This window comes from Ziziphus jujuba, chromosome 5 (assembly GCF_031755915.1).
Source record: "Ziziphus jujuba cultivar Dongzao chromosome 5, ASM3175591v1".
Taxonomy (NCBI): Eukaryota; Viridiplantae; Streptophyta; class Magnoliopsida; order Rosales; family Rhamnaceae; genus Ziziphus; species Ziziphus jujuba.
The window spans coordinates 28,926,599-28,947,650 of NC_083383.1; the positions used below are offsets into that span (position 1 = coordinate 28,926,599).

The following is a 21,052-nucleotide window of genomic DNA, read 5'->3' on the forward strand; positions in this document are numbered from 1 at the left end:
GAGAATAATACATTTGTTGCTTGGTTGATTACCTGCAGTTAATGTTTGAAGTTGTTCTTTTATGATGTGACAGTCCTTTTAGTGATCCTCCGTAACAGGATGCTGCTGAGGGAAATGGACTATCACTTAACGGGTTTTTATCACTGGTGCGTATGCCTGTATCCTTTGTCTTTTAATCCCTTTTCTTTATGAGTGGGGTTGGGGGTTCAGTTGTGTTGGTTGGAGTTCTAACTCCTTTTGATTGGTAAAACAAGCTGCAATATTTTTTCCCCCTTCTCTATAAAAATGTGAGTCTTGATCTGTATGTATGTTCGAGTTTAGAAATTTTATGGATGAATGGTTACAAATTCTCATTTTTTTTTCCCCTCTCTCTCTCTCTCTCTCTCTCTCTCTCTCTCTCTCTCATTTTTAGTTAATAAGTGCCTAAAATATTTAAGAAATATGTGTTTGCAGTGGGCTTTCATGACACTTCCACACCAACTTGTAGCATGAAGAATCTTATATACATTGGTTATGCTAGTGAACCTTCATCTGCTTTTTCTGTAACTAGAAAGAGGAGTACAGATTGCAAAATGGGTGTAGATTGCCAATTGCAACAACAGGGAAGGAATGTTTTCCAGTGATTTGTATTTCGCCCAAAGAAGTCTGGAAAGTCTGCATTATTGGATTCTTTTATTAAAAGGTTAACCCTATTGAATAATTATATTTTAAATCTGGTTGTTCCTGCTAATATATATTCTTTGTTAACAAGTAACATAACATTCACCAGTGTTCATTTGAACTGCAGGTCGCATCGTGATGCTTATACTCCAACCTTTGATTGCCGCTATGCGGCCAATGTTGTTGATCAATCTTGGGTAAATGCTTTTACATTTAGCACCTTTTGTTTTGAACCTGTTATAATCAAATATATTTTGTGCTTTCTCTACATCCTGAGCATGTTTGGGATACATGTTATTGTGAAGAGAAGGCATAATACGACAGAGGTTCTCTCTTATGGTTTTCGAACAAATCGTGTGATTCATTTCTTCCAAGAGCGAAAATATGGAACTCAAAGTTGTTGCTTTGAATTACTAGTTGTATCCAAACCTAAATATCTTGGTAATTTTTGCAGGGAACTAAAAAGATTCTTGTTTTAAGAGAGTTCCCTGAAGATATGGTCGACACATTTCTTTTAAATCGAGGGGCTTTGGCTGCCTGTGATGTAGCTGTTTTTGTTTATGATAGGTAAGCAAGAAGGCTTCTATCATCAACGCTCTTTTGCTTATGAAGGAATTATTGTCTGTCTACAGATTTGGAATTGTCTTATTTCTTAACGATTGTTAATATTTCAATATTTTCCCTTCTGTTCTGTGTGTGAATTGATAATGCATTGGCCATGTAGAAAATATGAGTTTGGGTGCCAATATTATTGGCACAAGTGAATTTAGGTTTGCTGAGAGCTACGATCACTTGGACACTTGTCCATGTCTTTCATTGTCCTGGTTACATTTTTGCAGTTGCAGTTATGTTTATTGATAGATTTTGGTTAATCCTTTTGCTTTGTCAGTTCTGATGTGTTGTCGAGGAATGGAGCAACTAATTTGCTGAAGAAAGTTGCTCAGCATTGCAAGGATACCAAATCTGAGGTGCCTATGAGATACATTGCAGCTGATAACTGTTCCCTTTCATTTGCCATACAACAGGTATGAAAATAGTTTTAGAGGTTGGACTCGTTGCGTTCTTTCTTTTCTCCCTTACTTTTGTCTGGTGACATTTTATTTGTCATCTTGCATTCATTATCTATCTACTTGAGTTTGTAGGGGGGTCAGGATACTCTATTACCTATCACTACAGAAGTGGGTGATTCGAATGACATATTCTATGAGATTGTAAAAGCTGGTGGATGCCCTGCTCGGAAGTCGGAGTTGGCTTCGCATGCGGTCATGAAGTTAGTATCGGCTTTGAAGTTGGTGTCTTCTAGTCTTGAGTTGAATCGACTGAGTGGTCGGAGGTGGGTTTGCAAGAAGCGGTCATGAAGTGGAAATCTTGTAGTCTTAAGGTTGAATTAAGTGTAGGGTCCAAGGTGGGTTTGCAGTGGCCATGTAGGCTTCGTTTGTTTGGCCAGACACTTAAAATTTAAGACTGGTCTGTATAGGTATAAGATGTAAATTATAATGAAATGTTTTTAGTCTACTTCTATATTTATGTGGATGTTAGTTACATCTAATATCTAACTTATTTAAGATTGTGTTTGATTAATATTTAGGTGGACTATATCTAAGGATGAATTAAATATATAATATTTTTAATATTAATATGACCTTTTTAACAAATTAAATTAATTTGATATATTTGCATGGGCTAATAAATTATGTAAATGTCGTCTTATAACAACATATCTTCTTTCCATTATCAAGAAAAAGAAAATTATAAAATCAAATAACTATATTGCAGCTTTACAAATTGGTTTTTTTTGTGTGTTATCAAATATTCCACTACCGTTTTGTAGGCTGTTTCTAATAGAAGTGTTACGGGATATAAGTGCAATAAAATTAATTCCTGAATAGATCTCTATTTTACTTTTTTTATTTTTTTCATTTTCAATTTTAAAGCATATATTAACTTATATATCATTTTCGATTGTTTCAATTGTAATTACAATTCATTTATTAACTTTATTAGTCGATGGATAAAATTTTAGACTTGTATGATAGTCAAACAAAGGCATAATAACTATTTTATTTGAATAAAATTTGAGACTTCTATAATCGTCAGAAAAAGACATAATGGCTATTTTATTTTATTTTATTTTCCTGTACAACAGGATTGTTAATTACCCGGTGGATAAGTGTTGATACTAACCACTCCCAACTAGTCACTAAAATGTAAACATAGTTTGGGGGCCAAAAACATTGAAATTCCTATTTATTTTCATGGAAATTCCTATTTATTTTCTAAAGCAAAGAGCAAACTTTCATAATCAATGGAGTTTTTTCAGAATCAATATTCAAAGGTGGATTTCTTTTGTCCAAATAGAAGCTTCCGTTATGAAATTTTGCTAGCATCCATTAAAAAAAAAAAAAAAAGAAAAGAAAAAAGAAAAAAGAAAAAAATAGTAACAGCTGCATGGCTGAAGCGATTGACCACCCTACGGACAAAGTCTGCAAGTAGCAACTCTTTTATGCATTTCTCTCCATCTCAAAAAGCACTTCATGTTTTAGGAATACACTCCTGGTCTTTCATTCTTTCTTTGAACTCATTTTTCAGACCCTTTTAGCTACCATGGATGTTCCATCTAATGAATCAGACAGAGTTGACTTCCTCTATCCCTCCAGCAAAGCTTCTGAAGGCCTTTGTCCTTGATAGTTGATGCTGATAACCTCTTCCGAGAAGCTCGCTTTCAATGTTGTTAAGATGCTTACATCATTAATTAAGGAGAAGGAGGAGCTGGAACCATCAAGAAGGTCATTTTTGGCGAAGGTTAGTATTAGTTAGTTTTACATCATTATCTCCTCTTGATCATCATGTTTTCTGGAGTCAGTTTCTCATTCCGTCAATGTTTTGAATTTGCAGGTAGCCACTTCAACTATTCAAATTAGCAAAAGATAATTAAAACAGTTGAGAAAAACAACTTCGTGTACGTTTTATAGTTTGATCAAAAGAGATATGCTTTGATAGACAAACGTAAGAAAATCTCTTAGGAGAACAAGTTTATAGCAGCTGATAGAGGATCCATCGTCAAGAGCATCAGCAAAAACCACACAAAAAGCGCCGACCATGACCACGGCATCAAAGAAGACAATATCGAGGCAGGGAAAGAGAAGGCTGCTCATCTCTTTTTTAAGATTTTCTTGAGAAGTACCTGCAAGAGAGTCCTAATGCATACAACTAAACCAATTTTTTTTTTTTTTAATTGAACTCTGATTTCCTCTTGTTATGCCTATCAATATCTGTCTTGGGCTTCTTCATTTTCTTTTCTCTGCATTACAAAGTTGCTGTAAGAGCATTTATAGTTCTTTTGCCGCAGCCAAATAAGCACGTGTTGAGTGGTCATCAAATTGCGATATTACTTGCAAACAGTGAATGCTTCACTTCCTTTGTTAAATGCATATATAGAGAAAGAAAATTAGCATAAACAACAAATTAAGAAAAGAAAAATCAATTACAGATACAGAAAATTGGCATAAAAATTATACCAAACGATGAAAATTAGGAGGTAAACCACAACAATATACTCCTGATATTAATTATAGGGATACCTAAATCCTCATAATATCGTCACAGAGAGCTTGAAAACAAGTTATTATTCCATATTATAATTATCTAGTATTATTTCAGTTCACAGAAAGCTTGAAAACAAGTATATTTATCTTGCTATAGGCCCGCTTACGTTCCTGATGGTAGTAAAACTGGTATCAGTGGCCTTCAACCATATCTAGTCCTTTCCTTTTTATTTTTTTATTTTTTTATTTTTCCCCCTTGGAAGGGGGCGTTGAGCTACAACTACTAATTCAAGTGGGTGCTTAAGTTACTTGTTGGCATTCGAATCCTACTCAAATTCTTCTTAAGAACTAAATTCCTACAACTTTAATGTAACACTCCGTACCAAAAATACACATAATTAAATAAGTTTGACTAAGTTTGACCAAGTGAACAATATGTTGATCCTGTCAGCTTGGTATCAGAGTATTCTAAGAGTGTCAACAAGGTCTATGAGTACAAATAAGTAATAAATAAGTCCAGAAGATAACAATAGGTAAAGAAAGGATAAATACAGCTGCTGTAGTGGAAGGAAACAAGAGGTAAACTGTGCGCGAGATAGACTGCTACTAGCCGCCTGGGCTTAAGGGAACGAATTTAAAACAATAAAACGTGAGATAAAGAATCTCAGTAAGTGACATAGTATAATAGAAAAATAATGATTTACTTCTGAAAAATCTTTCTCTCAAGACCTCTCGTTCAACTCTTTTGAAAAGTTCCCCGTTTAAAATCATTTTACCAAAATCCAAACTTGTACCCCAATTAATATCATAAAAATTGATGCTCAAAAATATGAATGAACGATCATTGTAATATTATGAAATATCTCAAATCAAGATATAAACATTTGGGCATAAAATATAATGAATACAGTTCCACCAAATAAATATGAAAAAAATAGAAATCACCACAATATTTGTAAATAAACAATATATACAAACACATACAATGTACCATACGATGTATAAATATACAAACCGTGGGATACACCCACCTCACGACCCTCAATATATAACGATGTCATGGAAATAATAAATAACCGTCGGGACGTAACCAACCTCACGGTCCGTGATAATAATAAACCGTTGGATGATACCCACCTCACGGCACCGTGGCAATAATAATAAACCGTTGGATAAACTCGACCTCACAGTCCATGGTAATAATAGATAACCGTTGGATGATACCTACCTCATGGCACCGTGACAATAATAATAAATCGTTGGATAAACCCGACCTCACAGTCCGTGGTAATAATAGATAACCGTTGGATGAAACCAACCTCACGGCACCGTGGTAATAATAATAAACCGTCGGATAAACCCGACCTCACAGTCCGTGGTAATAATAGATGACCGTTGGATGAAACCAACCTCACGGCACCGTGGTAATAATAATAAACCGTCGGACAAACCCGACCTCACAGTCCGTGGTAATAATAGATGATCATTGGATGAAACCAACCTCACGGCACCGTGGTCAACCTAGCGCGCAGTAATATAATATAATATAATACTGATCCAAGGTATTGGCATTCCATGGTACATCAATTTAAAAATAACTAATACAGTATACATGAGACAATCTTGTAAGATTATAAATGTACTTTTCCAAACGATACTGTATCATAAATCATAATTTAACATTTAAACTCCCACCTCTTAATTAAATCCTTCAAAATCTCAAAACATCATTTCATACGAAAACCAGAAATATCACAGTGAAATATATTCACCATAAATCAATTTTAAGCACATAAAAGTCCTGTGCTGCTTTCAACTTGGCCCGTATAATATTGACCTTGTCCACTGTCGCCTGTACAATCTCAGGGCCTAGAAATTTCCTTTCACCTGTCTCATTCCAATATAATGGAGTTCGACATTGTCTCCCATACAATGCCTCATAAGGTGACATCTCAATGCTCGAGTGATAGCTATTGTTTTAGGTGAACTCTGCTAAAGGTAGATACTTGTTCCAATTCCCCTTGAACTGTAGCATACATGATCTCAACATGTCCTCGAAGGTCTGAATAGTCCTCTCAGATTGTCCATTGGTCTGAGGGTGAAAAGCGGTACTCAAATTCAACTTGACACCAAGTTCATTCATTAATCTTCGCCAAAATCTCAAAGTGAACCGTGGATCTCTGTCAGATATAATCAATATTGACACTCCACGCAAGCTCACTATATGATTCATAAAGAGTTTCGCTAACTTTTGAGGAGAAAACTTCTTACGAAAGGGTAGGAAATGTGCAGACTTAGTGAGTCGATCCACGATCACCCAAATACCGTCATGCCTCTGAACTGTGGGGGGGAAAGCTTGAATATAGAATCCATCGTGATGCGCTCCCATTTCCATTCTAGGATGGATAAGAGCTGTAGAAGTCTAAAAGGCTCTTATCTCTCTACTTTCACTTATTGGCAAATGAAACACTTGGATACATAATCAGCAACTTCTCTTTTCATCCCTGCCCACCAATAATGATTTTTCAAGGTATGGTACATTTTGATGCTACCGGGATGCATGGCATACGCAGAACTATGTGCTTCATCCAGTACTTGCCTTTTTTAGCTCTTCCTTTGCGGGAACACAAAGCCTAGAACTAATCACCAATGCTCTATTGCCTCTGATAGTGAAATATGACTTCCCCCTTGTTTAACTTTTCTTCTTATACTCATTAAGTAAGGGACTTCAAATTAGACCTAAAAAACACAATCCATAAGTATTGGTCGTAGTCAAAAGCTAGTAAAAAGTCCTCATGAAGTATGCATGCACAAATTAACACCCAACTGTGCAACTCAAACATCAAAGAAATAGTGCAATCATAATCTTTGAGCAATCTATCCATCTCCTTTGTCTTAAGTGCAACTCCTTTTGAGTAAACAAATACTTAGTGCTCCTATGATCAGTAAGGGTCCGACAAGCAACTCTATACAAGTAGTGCCTCCAAACTTGCAATATAAAAAAAAATCATTGCAGCAAGCTCAAGCTCATGAGTCGGATAATTCAGCTCGTGCTTCCTTCATTGTCTAGAAGCATAAGTAACAACTCATAACTTTCTAAAAAAAAAAAAAAACTCCATCCATCAATTCAAAAAGAAGGTTTAGAACTTAAATCTAATTTCCTCAAACCGAATACTAGTGTCACAAAGTTAAAATGTAAATTATTCTTTCACATATTGTTCATTTGGTCAAACTTGATCAAACTTAGTCAAACTTATTTAATTATGTGTATTTTTGGTACGGGGTGTTACATTCAAGCTCCTTAAAAAGCTGGTATAGACACCTATTTGCTATGTCTCATTTGACAAAAGCTAGACTTCTTTCTCCTCATCCACCACTCCACCATTTTACAAGATCCCTACTTCTTCATTTCTGCTTGTAGTATAATCCTATGAACACTCTTTTCTTTGTGATGTTACAAAATGATTATTACTAATATTACTCAATCAATCTAGCAAATTTGCTATTTTTATCAAAACAGATGTAATGATGATTCTAGAGCAAATGTGCCTGATTTAGCAAAGGATTGAAAACAATTCAAGAAGAGGAATCTGCTGACTATTGAACCCATCATAGACATAGAGCATCAAAAACATTGCCTACCAATACAAATATTATTCAAAAAATGCAAACAAAAATATAAAGGATCCAAATCAGACAAAATTTTCTATTGCATAAAATATTATATAAAAAAAAAGTTGTCTTTTGTTTGAAAAAACACAAAACACCTTTTAATCACCAAAGAACGACTTACCAATTCTTAACTTTGATAAAATAAGCCGATAACGAATTCCTTGATTAAAAGTTAGACTCAAAGATAAGGTGATAACAAATTTTAATTGGCAGCCTCAGACATCTTTTACATAATGAAATCTAAATCCCCCTTCATCTACACAACGAATTACAATGAAAACCTCAAAATTTTTCATAAAACAACCTTAAACCCATTGAGTTATTTCTTAAAAGGAAAATTCCACATACCTCTTAGAGGTTTGCTATAATTCAGATCTAGCTTTTAGATTTAAAATATTATTCAATATCTTTATTGATGAAATCCACCCATCAAACCATTTTCTCTCTCCTATATGGTATCTTAAATAATTCAATTTCATTCACATCCCTCATAAATCAATTTCAAACAAGCTAAATTATTATTAGATTAAAATTTTAAAAATTATAATAACTAATATAAAATTAATAACAAAAATCGAAATATATATTTTTATAAATAAATTTTTCTTTTTATATTTTTATATAATAATTTTTTGAAACTATTTTGCAATAATAATAATAATAATAATAATTTGTAAAGCATATAAATAGCAAATAATAATCAATAACATTAGAAATTTTATTGATAGCACATAATTTTTGAATAATATAAAAAATTAAATAATCAAATAATAATAGTATAATTAAACATTTTTGTTATACTAGGAAACTATAATCATAATCATTACTAATAACAGCAACATTAATGGAAATAGTAAATATTAACACAATGAAAATAAGAATATAATTATAACATGATTGCAAATTATTATTTTATTTTTATTTGTATTTTAATATATCACTATCTATTACTAATAATAGAAACAATAATAAGAAGATAATATTACAATATATAAAACTATGAAGAATAAACTAGTACATGACAATGCAACGCTAAACATGGTATGATACTTATGCAAAATAGCCTATTGCAAATGGTCATTTATTCCCATGAATAGTCTATAAATTATAGAAAATATACAAAACATACGTTAAATATTTTTTAATAATAATTTAGAATAATCATTTTAAGTAGAGCTAATAAAAACATAGAAATTTGCAGTTGAGTTTTTAGAAAATTCCTTAAATCAAGAAAAGCTAAATTTTTATTTTTAATTTTTTGGGTAAATATTTGGCAAAATAATTTGACAATTTTCCAATAAATTTGTTTACAAATATATATTAAAAAAGTTAAATATTTTTTAAGGCCAAAGGAAAAAATTTAACTTTTGATTTTGCTAAAATTGTAAAATAAGTTAAATTGAAAATAAGTATGATTAAAATAAGAAAAAGAAAAAATGTAACTAAAAAAATATGCAGCGATAATCAGTCAATGCAGTGATAATATCAGCATTACCGAATATCGTATAAGGAAAATTAATAATATTTCCCACTAAAAACAAAACAAAAATCCGAGAATATAAATGTTTAATGAGTTGAATAATTACAGAGAATAACAATTCATAAAACTACATAACATCATGTTTGTCAAAAATTCTATTTCATATCATCCAAAGGGTAAAATTCAACGATTCCATTAAAAAATTGAAAACAAAATTAAGGATTTGAAGACATTTTCACATCAAGGTATCAAAATCAATTAACTTCAAAAAGGTTTTTCAAATTTAGATTTCGAGTGTTTATAAATGTTTGATTTACACTGCTTATATATCTCATTTTACTTCCATTTTTACATACAGTATAAAGATCTGAACATTACAAGAATGGAAGTTTATAACTCGTAGCTTATTTGGTCATCAGGGAAGTTTGCAATGCGATTAAATGTAAGAGACAAATGTCACTTCAAGAATATCCTGAGCATAGTTTATATAACCATTGTCCATCTGCTGATATTAAAGTCAACGGTATCAGAGAGAACTTGGATGATGACAGTCAGAAGCTGAATGTTTGTGGAGGTCTGAATCTTTCAAAAATCACTTCCCCTAGTTTTGAGGAAGTAGAAATAGCATGATATGACACAATAATTTTTCATCACCTCGATTTCTAAATCGTCATTTATGGGTGAATAAGGAGACCATTAGTGAGGTGGTAAAGGTGTCCCGAGATTGATAAGGTTGGTGAGGAGCCTACGAATGTAATTGTTAAGAAGATCCATAAAACTAAAATTTGTAATTTTGGTAGACCCCTTGATGAGACATTAGAGGGTGCTATTGACTAGGATGGTACTATTTGTATTAAATCTATAGAAAAGATTCAAATGAAAAGAAAGTACTAACTTATTATCAGGTTTGTTTCAAAAATAAATTCTTTCTATATCGTGATTCATGTTTTGTTAATTATATTTTGACATAATTATTTTAATCTATCACATTTGTGTTATAGTTGTTAGTCTTACTTATCACATTCATATATTAAGTGATTTCAATCTTGACATATATATATATATATATATCAAGTTTATATAACCTAGGTTTGCAATAAATTTGTTTACAAATGTATATTAAAAAAGTTAAATATTTTTTAAAGCCAAAGGAAAAACTTTAAATTTTGATTTTGTAAAGATTTTAAAATAAGTTAAATTGAAAATAAGTCTGATTAAAAATTAAAAAATAATAAAAATATAACTAAACTAAGATGCAGGGATAAGCAATCAACGTAGCAATAACACCAGTATTATCAAACATCGTATAATGCAAATTAATAATACTTCTCACAACAAACAAAATATAAAACCGAGACTATAAGTGTCTAATGAGTTGAATAATTATAGAGAATAACTATTCATAAAAGTACATAACATCATCTTTGTAAAAAATTCAATTTCACACTATCCAATGGGTAAAATTCAACAATTCCATTCAAAAATTAAAAACACATTTAAAGAACTAAAAAAGATTTTAACATTAATGTATCAAAATCAATTATGTTCAAAAAGTTTTTCAAGTTTAGATTTCGAGTATTTATAAAATTTTTGATTTACATTGCATATATATATATATATATATTTCATTATACTTCCATTTTTGCATATAGTATAAAGATCTTAATATTATGAAAAGGGAAGTTTACAACTTGTAGCTTATTTGATCTTCATGAAAGTTTACAATGCTACTAAATGTAAGAGACAAATCAAATGTCAATTCAAGAATATTTGAGCCTAGTTTATATAACCATTGTCCATCTATTGATGTTAAAGTTAGTGGCATCAGGAAGAACTTGGATGATGAAGGTCAGAAGTTGAATGTTTGGGGAGGGCTGAATTTTTCAAAAATTGTTTCCCCTAGTTTGAGGAAGCTAGAAGTAGCATGCTATGACATAGTAACTTTTCATCACCTCGATTTCTAAATCCTCATTTATTGGTTAATAAGGAGACCATTAGTAAGGTAGTTAATGTGCCCTGAGGTTGATAAGATTGGTGAGGATCCAATGAATGTGGTTGTTAAGAAGACCCATAAAACATTAGAGGATAATCAGTTAAATTGAAAATAAGTTTGATTAAAAATAAAAAAAATAAAAAAATGTAACTAAAAAAAGATGCAGGATAATAGTCAACGTAGCAATAATATTTTGAAGTTCCTAATGAGGAGACTAGAAGATAATTTGTCGTGCCAATCTATTTACAACATGTTAAGTAGGACAAATTTACAACCTATATTACCAACCTGCTAAAAGAAATTTCGATAAGAAAGTTTTAATATTTTATATTCATTTCATTATGTTAAAATATTAACTTAAATATTTATTGTTCAAGCACTGCATGAGAAATAGAATATTTTAAGCATTGAGTGGGCAAGGGAAAGTTAATGAAATGTTCAAAAAATATAAACCATATTTTGTAAATTTAGCTTTTATACCATATAATATAATTGTCTACCTTTATTTTTTTACAGTTAATTAGCGATGTACAAAATTCAATGTTCCTTTATTTTTATGCAGTTAATGAAAGATATACAAAATGCAATGTTTGTTGTTTTTATGAACAACAAAATCAATCAAATACCATGGAAAAAAAATGCACAGGCTTAGTCAACAAGAAAGAGAGGTAGACACAAAGGAAAAATGTTTTTATAACCCACTTGTTTGTAGACTAAAAATTGTCAGTTTGGGATGATTTTAAAATCACAATTAATGGGCTTAATGTGAGGTCCCACATCGGTTGGAAAGAGGAATGAAGTATGCTTTATAAGGCTATGGATACCTTTTCCTTGTAGACGCGTTTTAAACCTGTGAGGACTGGATTGTAAGAGAATTCCTCAGTGCCAAAGCGGACAATATTCACATGCGGATGGTCTGGACTATTACAGTTGGTATTAAAATCGGTATCTAGATCAGTATGCCGGCGAGGACGCTGAGCCCCAAGAGAGGTGGATTGTGAAGTCTCACATCGGTTGGAAAGGGGAACGAAGCATGCTTTATAAGGCTGTGGATACCTTTCCTTATAGACGCATTTTAAACCCATGAGGGCTGGATTGTAAGAGGATGGATTGTAAGAGGATTCCTCAGTGCCAAAGCGGACAATATTCACATGCGGGTGGTCTGGGCTGTTACATTTAACACGCATTTTAAACCCATGAGGGCTGGATTGTAAGAGGATTCCTCAGTGCCAAAGCGGATAATATTCACATGCGGGTGGTCTGGGCTGTTACATTTAACATTTTAGATTGATGTCTTACCAAAATTAATAGAATACCATAAAAAACAATACACAAGCCTAGTCAAAGAGAAGGAGAGTTGGACATAAAGGAAAAATGTTTTTATAACACACTTAGGAGAGACACCGAGGAAGAGGAATTTTAGTTTTTATAAATATGATTTAGTTTTTATAGCATATTTAGGAGAAGGAAAGGTGGACACAAATGAAAAAGAAGAGGGGAGGCAAGGGAGAGACAGAGAGGAGAAAAGACAGAGAAAGAGGAATGGTGTAGTTCTTGTAAAGCATTTAGGGAGAAAAGAGGTGGACACAAAGGAAAAAGAAGGGAGAGTGAGATGCAAACAATTGATTTGGTATGATTTTAAAGTATATAATTAATGGGTCCACCAATTTCGTGTGATATCTTAAATCTATGATCTAATGATCTAATGTGAGGGATATACCAAGTGATTTAATTTCACTATAATAATTAATTCCTCCCTATAAAAATAAAGTACAAACTATGAGTTGAAAAAGTATTATGGACTATCACCAACTTAAATATTATTGTTTAATTCTATCAAAAATAAGAAAAAAAGTCTTTATTTTTTAATTACTTCCAAAATAAATACAAAAATATTGTTTACTAAGTTTTTGTAACAAAATATAAGATCTAAAATAAATATAAACTCATATATCCAATGCCGGCCAATGAAACACTAAAGGCATTTATTGGCTATAGTATTACTGTCCTCTTTATAACATCAATAAATTGTAACAGTTTATTTTTAGAAAAATAAAAAACCTAATTGAAGTTTATTTATATAACTTTAGTAATCTGTTTAGTTTAAACAGCAAGCAACTAGTTGTCAATAATTTGTTTATACAAGCCATTTTTATTTTTATCTATTTAGATCCGTTTGGTATAGCTGATGAAAGTAAAAGTTTAGTCTGTAGAATTTTGTATAATATATCAAAAGAATTTTTATTAAAAAACTAATAAATGTTTGGTTGTAAATAAAAAAACTGCATTAAATGTTTATTAAGTTGTATTAAATATTCATTCAATTTCTACATAAAGTAAAAAAAAAAAAAAAAAAAAGCTTTCTTAGAAAAGTTCAAAATTTGGACTTCTCTAAAATAATTTTAAAAAATTTATTTTTTTGATCAATAAGTACTTATTGACTTTTACTACACATATTTATTTCTTGATAAAAAAATTTTTGACCCTTAAGTAAGGCTTTTTAGCCAAAAAAATACTTTACCAAACAGAGGCTTAATCTCACTGATCACTAGCTTTCCTCCATAAAAGAAACTTATTTAATACCAAACCATTTTTATTTACACACATCCAGTCCTCCAAGGCATTATTAACAATATTCACCATTTGCTGCTTCTTCATCTTATTTCTCGCTTCTTGCAAAACAAATGCATCATCCAAATTAGAAAACAACATCTGTAGTGACACCCTACACCATGTCAAATGCTATGAAACTTTTGAATTAGATTCAACAGCTAAATCAACAAACGACCTCAAATGCAAAAATTAGCTTTTCTTTCATAAACCAATTGCTTAACCACACCATTAATGATGATGATGATGATGATGATAATAATAATAATAGTAAAGTCTTTTTTTATAAAGTTATAATTAAAATTTTTCCCTAATAAAATAAAGAGTACTTCCTATAAGAAAAAAAAAAAATTGGAATAAAATAAAGACTTTGTAATGATCTTTTAGATTATTTTCTATGGAAAGATTATAGATTAGAAGGCTTACAAATCCTTATTGAACAAACTTTAAATGAAGGATATTTGTTACACTATATCCAAGCCCAAAATTAATTATTTTGATTTATCAAAAAAATTAATTATTTTGATTTATCAAAAAAATTAATTATTTCCAGTTGTTTTCCTCTGCTTTACATATAAAATCAAGAAAGACCTATTTTTCTTTTTGGTACATATAGTTTTGGACTTTTTTTTTATGGTGTATTTGATTTGGATAATTCTATCACTTAAAATACCAAAGTCAAATATCAGCGTTTATTCGTTGACCAAAAAATCTGAGTTTTTCTCTTTTTTTTTTTTTTTTTTTTTTTTTTTTTTTTTTTTCAAATAAAAACATTCATCTTTCAAGAAAATCTGCCCCATTGGATAGCCTCAGTTCGAAATGACCATTGTTATTGACCTCTAGATCTAGAGGTTTAAAGCCTGATAATGAATTCATGAACCCCATTATATCAAAAAAATATAAAATATAAAAAATTCAATAAAAGTACCGTTAAATTCTATATTTTATATGTATATATATATATATATATATATGTATGTATATATATTGGTTATATTTATTACGAAATAACTATATTTGGAACTTTTTAAAACTAAAATTGAGAGAGACGATCTTGACGGTTTAACGAATTTCTGGCTAAATATCATGCTTTTTTTTGGTGAATGGCTAAATATCATTATTAAATCCTAAAAATCACAGGTAAAGCTTTCAATTAGGAATTAAAAAAATCGTAACCTTTAAATAGTAAACAGGTAATAATTTCCATGAAATTGTTCACCCCATTTTTATGCAATCAATCTTGCAAAAAACTCGCCTATATAATTCCTAGCAATGAAAACCAATTTTTCCTAATTCACACAAAATTTCCAATGGATTTCCCAACCCAATTCTTCAAATTCTTCACCATTTCTTTGCTCATATTTCTTTCATCTCCTTCACCACCAAATGTAGCAGCATCAAAACTAATTGATAGTGTATGCCAAAGAACCCTAGAATACTCTACAAAATGCCAACAACTTATTGGATCAGATCCTAAAACAAAAACATTAGAGGATCCAAAAAAGCTTGCTGAAATAGTGCTCCAAATGAGCATAGCAAATGCACAAAGTAGCTATGATTTTATTAACCAAATGATCAAGAGCAATCCAGCTGAACCCATTAAAAAGTGTCTTTTTTGGTATGAAGCTGTGGTTGATTCATTCAAAAGTTCACAAGGAGAGCTTAAACAAGATCCTCAAACCGCAAACTATGATGCCAAAACTGCTGGTGACAACGCAGATACTTGTGATAAAGAGTTGGCTGTTGGGCCTCCAATTCCAGAGATATCTGATAGAAATGATCAAGTTAGGTTACATAGTAGGATTTCAGATGCAGCAACTAATATGGTTCAACTTTCTTCTTCTAACGGCGATTAATTAGTTAATGTGTTTATAGTCTATTAAATTCAATTTCTTTACATAATTTGCAATTTCTACGGTTTATAGCTTTGTTATGTTAATTAGATGATAATGGTACTCTTGGGTGTTTATCCGTTCAGGTCTTTGTATTGATCAGGCTTGTTAGAATGAAACTCATTCTTTTTAAATTAAAAATTAGGCCCAGAAAAAAATAAAAAATAATTTGTCAGCCAGGAATTAAATAATGTAATCCTAGTTTTTTGCATCAATTTTCTTTGTGTATTGTAACCATACTATGTACTCTCAAAATTGCATACCATTAACGTGAGGAAAAATGCATTTGTTTTTTCTTTTGGACTTTTTTTTTTTTTTTGAGGGAGCCAAAAAAAAAACAAAAAAGAAAAGCGTTTTGGATATGTGTGTTGTCCTTAAAAAAATAAAAGAAACTAAACTAATGAAGTGGTATTATTGCTTTTCTCTTTTGGTGAATTTTTATATTTGGAACGAGTCTAATTTCCCTCATCTATGGTTACCAATAATCAAGAATATACTCTGTTTTCTTTGTAAATTTATGGATTAAAACGACATAGTCAAATTGACTATTGAAAGCTCTTTTCCAACGACTACTCCATTTATCGCAATGAATGAGGTAGTTAAACATTATGAATTGGATAATACTATCTAGGATTATATTCTCTCTATTTTAAGAGTTAGATAGTATATATATTTCAAGAATACATAGTAAACAAATAATTGCCAATCAATTAGCCATATATATATATATATATATATATATATATATATATGTAAAAAAAAAAAATTGTGAAATTCTCCATTAATGGATTAGGGCTTATCTTATACGATTAAACAAACAAATAAAAACATAATTTTATTTGTTAAGATAAAAAAAAATCTATTTTAAAAAAGGAAAGATAAAAGAAAAAAAAAGTTTGATTATTCAAAAGGAATATTGAAAGAGGAGAATCATGGGTTGAATGTAGAATTTAGTTTTCTTGAAAGAAAATAAAATGTTTTGGTAGTTCCGCTTTCTGAAATCAGATTTTTGGAAAATAAAGAAAGTTGCCTTGAACCATTTAATTAAACTTGTCAATTTTATGGATGAAGATAGAGTTTAGTTCATTCTTCCACTACCACCACCATCATCTTCTTCATACTCTGTTTCTCCATACTCTGTTTACCTAAGAATTTCTCTGTTAAAAATTAGAATTTTTTTTTTAAAAATATAAATAAGTTTATAAAACATCTTAAAAATATATGATGTATCTAGAAAATTTTGGAAACAGAAATATAAAAAGGATATAAATGATATTTATCATTTTAAAATTAAAAAAAAAATTATTTTATGTAGACATATACCATATTTAACATGTATCCCATACAAATATAAAAAATGTTTATCATTTCCAATAATATAGATTTTTTTTTTCTAGTAATAAAATTATCAAACACAATCGCATGAAATATTTTAAATATATAACAAGAGATTGTTAAATATATTACAAGACATATTTTTTAATTCTAAAAGTATGGAATCTAAAATTTACCATTTGTATTTAATAAAATTGACTTATAAAAATTGTTTTAGAAAAGGTTACCAAATATGGGCCTTAATTTCCAAAGCAGATTTGTTGATGACATTCCTCACCTGCAAATGCAACATCCAAGTTAGTAGACAGTGTTTGCAAAGAAACCATAAATTCATTCTGCCAAAAGCAAAAAAATGTAGAACTAAATCAACAATTTAAGGATCTCAATGTACCTAAAAAAAAAATTCATATGTATCACATGCAGTTTATTATGTGAGAGCATTTTTTTATGGTGTAAATTTGTTTTGTTATCCATAACATTGTATGACGTTCCATTAATAAGTCAAACAACTAGATATCTATCCACAAACACACAAAAAAAGTCAAAACAATTATAGTTGCAGCTGTGTTATACCAATTCTTGCAACACTTTTGAGCCAAAACGCCCCCAACTTTGCGACCTCTTTTTCATTTTTTTTATTTTTAATTCTTGTAAGAAACAGACATGTATATATGAACACTGGTATACTCCCAGATTAGAAGAATTGTTAAGGACCAAAGAAATAAAATAAAAATTAAAAAAGAGGAATGGATAGTCCAAATTAACATATATAAAAAACCACATCCAATAAGTTTGACCTTTTAATTAAAAAACTGATGCTTAACATAGTATAGAGTTGCAGGATGACATTTAAAGAATCCACAATCTATATAGATTATACATACATATATAGAAATCGTCTCCATTCAAAAAAATTAAGAAAATGACAAAATCTTTACTTTTTAATAGTTTGATACTATTTTTATATTTTTTATTTTATCTTGATCTTAACGGATAGTTTCTTTAAAAGAATTACTATAAATTATTACAAAATAATCTTTTCTAGAAGCTTTTTTAGAGCTAAAGTGAAAGCGATCTTGACCAATTGAATGAATTATTGATTATATACCATTATGAGATCCTCAAAATTTTCAAGTTAGGGGAAACAAGAAAATAAAATAAAAAATAAAAAATAAAAAATAAAAAATCCTTGTCCTTCAAGAAAAAATAGAAAACAATTATAATTTTCAATATTTTGAACAAAAATATTATAATTTCCAACAAATTCTTTAACCCATTTCGTGCAATCAATTTTGCAAAAACTCTCATATATAAAGCCTTGCAATGAAATCCAATTTTCTTCACAAAAATTTCCAATGGATTTCCCAACCCGTTTCTCCACATTCTTCACCATTTCTATGCTCATATTCCTCTCATCTTCTTCATCAACAAATGCAGCATCAAAACTAGTTAATAGTATCTGCAGCCAAACAGGAGATTACGCTTCAAAATGCCAACAACTTATAGGATCAGATCGAAAAACAAAAGACTTAGAGGACCCAAAAAAGCTTGCTGAAATAGTACTTCAGATGAGCTTAGAAGATGCACAAAAAAGCTATGATTTCATCAACCAAATGCTCAAGGAAAAAGCAACTGAACCCGTTGAGCAGTGTGTTTTTTGGTATGAAGCTGTGGTTGCTTCATTCAAAAGTGCGCATGCAGAGCTTGAAGAAGATCCTGAATCTGCAAATTATGATGTCAAAATAGCCGGTGATTATGCAGATAATTGTGAAAATGGGTTGGCTAATGGTTCTCCAATTCCAGAAATATCTGCTAAGAATGATCAAGTTTGGTTATATAGTAGGATTGGATTTGCAGTAACTAATTTGCTTTAGTTTGCTTCCTTTCTCACCAAATTAGTCTACTTTTTTATCGATCTAGTTTTGTATATTGTTAAGTATAATAATAGGTGTTTAACTTAAAACAAAAAAAAAAAAATAATTGTACTCAGTCAGAAAGATATATAATAGAACCTAGTTTTCTTTTATACATACATATATATATATATATATATATATATGAAGTTCCATTAACGTTGTTTCTATTTGCTAATCAAATTAAGTACACTCATCTGCACACTACAAGAGAACAAAATGCAATTTTTTTAAAGACTTTTTTAAGAATAAATGAAAAGAAATAAGTTTTTGGATATGTACTTTGTCCAAAAAAAGAAAATATACTGATGAAGTATATGTCAATTATTTCTTTTTTCATTTTGATAACAATGAACGTTTTTAGAGTGAAATAATATTCGTTTATTTATTTATTTTTTGACAGTATAAACATTGTGATAGGATGGACCATATATAGCAATATATCCTCTCTCTGTTTTAAGGACTACATACTCTTTTTTTCCCCCTTTTTTTTTGGTGCAAGATTGATACTTTATTTTAAAATAAAATAAAATTAGATACTGTATTATAAGAAATAAATAAATAAATAATCGGTTACCCAATTTTATATAATAATAACAATAACAAAATCTCCTTCATTATTTCCCAAGCCAGTTTGTGTATCACATTGTTCAATATTTATAGACAGTGTTTGCAAATAAAACATGGGTGGATTGATTCTGCCAAAATGCCAAAAATTAACTTTCTAACTAAATCAACAGATTAAGGATCACAGTGTACCTCATCAAGAATTCATATATATATATATATATACATGGAATTAATTAAATACAATTTTCTTTAAGAAAAGAAAATTATATAGAAGTTCAAGTTTATCCTCAAAGGATAATGCATTAAGCGTGACTTAAAATAGTAATATATAAAATGTTAAAGATCTATAACATTTAAAATTGTGATTAAAAATTAAACATTTTTAAATTGTGATTCAAATTAGACGTATTGCTAATCACTTATGCTGATGAATTCTATGGAATCGTATACTGGTCAAAACAAAACTTGATCATACAGAAAATAAATCATTAGATTACATGCAATTCACCTGGTCAAATTGGATTATGCTTGTATATATAATTAAATATTATTTAGTATGGATTGTTACAAAATCCTCTCCCCAGTTATAATGAATTGCCTTTAAAACAAAAAAGAAAAAAAAAGTTAGAATGAGTTGAAATTTGATTTTAAAAAAAAAAAAAAGAAAAAAAAAAGTGATGCTTAACATGGTATAGAGTAGCAGTATGACATTTAAAGAATCCATAATCTTGATAGACTATATAAACATATATAGAAATCCTCTCCATTCAAAAACAGTAATTAATTGCAATCACTAATTTTATGGAAAAAATGACGAAACATTTACTTTTTAATAGTTTGATACTATTTTTATATTTTTGATCTGATCTTGACCTTAACTGATAATTAAAAATATACTATAAATTATTACAAAATTACCTTCTTCTTTTTTTATCAGATTTTACAAGATTACCTTATTCATAAGTTTTTAAAACTTTTTTTTAAGAAAAAAAATATTTACCATTTAATTAATTAATTGTTACATAATATTATTAAAGAAAAATATTATTTGTTACTACTAGTAATCGATTATCAATAGGATTCATATGTCATTTGACAATTCAACTAACTATCCAAAGGGTTAATTTTTTTTAATAAAATTTTAGTATAAAAAATGAAAAAAAAATATTATATACAATATACAGTAGAATTTATATACAATTTTGACAATCTAAGTAATTGTCCAAAAATATTCACTTTTTCAAATTTTAAAATAAAAAAATTATTACATAATTAAAGTAAATCAATGAATAATAGTTATATCAGTAAAGTGTCGTCATTGGTGACAAATATAGCATGAGTTAAAAATCAATATACAATTAAAGTATCCAATTACTATTGAA

The 21,052-nt window shown here is 29.7% G+C and overlaps 3 protein-coding genes across 3 annotated transcripts; all 3 read left to right on the top strand.

Annotated features, from left to right (window-relative positions):
- The first annotated feature begins 1,120 nt into the window (after window positions 1-1,120).
- Window positions 1,121-2,099, top strand: LOC132803657 (mitochondrial Rho GTPase 3-like). The gene is made up of 3 exons (XM_060816988.1): window positions 1,121-1,227; window positions 1,550-1,685; window positions 1,803-2,099. Exons 1-3 carry the CDS (start codon window positions 1,157-1,159, stop codon window positions 2,016-2,018), a joined length of 423 nt encoding a protein of 140 aa, XP_060672971.1. The 5' UTR covers window positions 1,121-1,156; the 3' UTR covers window positions 2,019-2,099.
- A 13,171-nt stretch (window positions 2,100-15,270) lies between these two features.
- LOC125422963 (uncharacterized) lies at window positions 15,271-15,816 on the top strand. Its single transcript, XM_048475678.2, has one exon. It carries the CDS (start codon window positions 15,271-15,273, stop codon window positions 15,814-15,816), a length of 546 nt encoding a protein of 181 aa, XP_048331635.2.
- Window positions 15,817-18,542: 2,726 nt separating this feature from the next.
- LOC125422964 (uncharacterized) lies at window positions 18,543-19,061 on the top strand. The gene has a single exon (XM_048475679.2). It carries the CDS (start codon window positions 18,543-18,545, stop codon window positions 19,059-19,061), a length of 519 nt encoding a protein of 172 aa, XP_048331636.2.
- The last annotated feature ends 1,991 nt before the right edge of the window (window positions 19,062-21,052 follow it).